The 1,489-nt window shown below is 52.9% G+C and overlaps 1 protein-coding gene across 1 annotated transcript; it reads right to left on the bottom strand.

Moving 5' to 3' along the window:
* Positions 1-18: 18 nt before the first annotated feature.
* On the bottom strand, positions 19-1,479 carry LOC102248457 (isobutyryl-CoA dehydrogenase, mitochondrial-like; the record flags this gene model as incomplete). Its single annotated transcript, XM_005852987.2, has 3 exons — positions 1,383-1,479; positions 791-960; positions 19-200 (listed from the first exon to the last, which is right to left on the bottom strand). Coding segments are annotated over exons 1-3 (385 nt in total), but the record flags the coding sequence as incomplete, so codon positions are not given.
* Positions 1,480-1,489: the final 10 nt, after the last annotated feature.

Below are 1,489 nucleotides of genomic sequence, written 5' to 3'. Positions count from 1 at the left end.
ATGTGGCTCTCGAGCCACAGTTTGCCGACCACGGGGAGTGCTCAGTGACCGTACTTGAGTGCCATCTCACCTGTAGACCGGCAAACCCACCTGGCTCAGTGAGGCAGTAGGAAGCAAACTTCTCCATGGTGCAGAGTGGTGGGCAAAACCGGTGCCTCTGTTCCTCGTTGCCAAAGGTATCGATCATCCAGACACACATGCTGACAGGCACAGCAAGAAGGGAAGACATTCACAGAGATAAAGATGGAAAAGGAAATGGGAGGGGGCAGGGGAGGAGGAAAGGGAACAAAGGCAGGAAGGGAGACAGAAGCAGAAGAGAGAGTGAGAAGGGAAAAGTCACAACTGAGGCAATTCGACTTTAAGGGAAAGGCCTGGATTAGGAACCTATTCCTGGAACTCGTCTCGCCCAGAGACAACCAAGGCTAAGTATTTCTCGCTTGGATGTTCACGCTGCTTCTAATTAGGCTAACGGAGCTCCCTAGAATTCACAGAGCTTCCTGCACTTTCCCAAAGTCCTGGAGGCTTCCTCTGGGGGCTGAGGAACAGGGGAGCGGGGCCCTGATGGGTGTGTGGCCCCTCTCCACCTAGGCCGTGGGGGAAGGCAGGAGCCCCGACTCTCTGAGAACATACAAGATAACAGACGAGAGGCCAGCAGGCAGCAGAAGACCTCCTGCGAAAGAAGCACTTTAACAGTCTGGTTCTGAAAAGATAAACCTTTTCCCTGTTTATCGGAAACTTCCTAGTCAACCCAGGTGAGACCTCGCTGTGCTTTTCAGGTGCGGGCACTCACTTGTGGATGCTTATGTAGGCGGTGGTGCTGGTGCAGCCCGTCGCCAAGGCTTCAAAGATGACAGAGGCATCGAGCCGGGACAGTCCAGACCCACCGACGTCCGTGCGTACGTAGACCCCACCAAAGCCTAGCTGGGCTGCCTTCCGCATCATGTCCACGGGGAACAGTTCCTATGTACGAGAGAGGGGGGGTCAGCAGGGAGTGAGCCACGGGTGGACTTTTCTTTACAGGGCTCACGGAGGGGTTAAGATGGTTGAGTTTGGGGGATTCTCTCCACTTAGTATGCCCATCTGTCATCTCTGCAGGGGTATCAGCTAAAATGCCTTCTGCGAGAACCGGTTTTCCGGCGTTAACGTTTCTTTCATTATCTACAACTGCCTTGGTTTTAGAAGTGGTCTGAATCTTTGCACAGTGTAAACTGAACAAAACAAAACAGGTATCTGCAAGATGAGGAGGGTGCCTCGAGGAAAGGAATCACGTCGTTACCAGGACTCACACGCACAGGTGGGGATTAAACACCTAACGCTTAGGACTACAAGCCGAGGAAGAGAAGGCAATTGTTGGAACATCGGGCCACAAGGAAAACTCCTACCTTCTGGTCCCACTCTGCCATATGGGGAGCCATCTCCCGGGCTGCAAAGTCAAAGGCCACTTTCTGATATCCTTTCTGTTCTTCATTTAGTCCGATGGAAGCTGTGG

This window comes from Myotis brandtii, unplaced genomic scaffold (assembly GCF_000412655.1).
Source record: "Myotis brandtii unplaced genomic scaffold, ASM41265v1 C42449602, whole genome shotgun sequence".
NCBI lineage: Eukaryota > Metazoa > Chordata > Mammalia > Chiroptera > Vespertilionidae > Myotis > Myotis brandtii.
The sequence above is the reverse complement of the archived record's forward strand: the minus strand, read 5'-3'. Positions and strand labels throughout refer to the sequence as shown.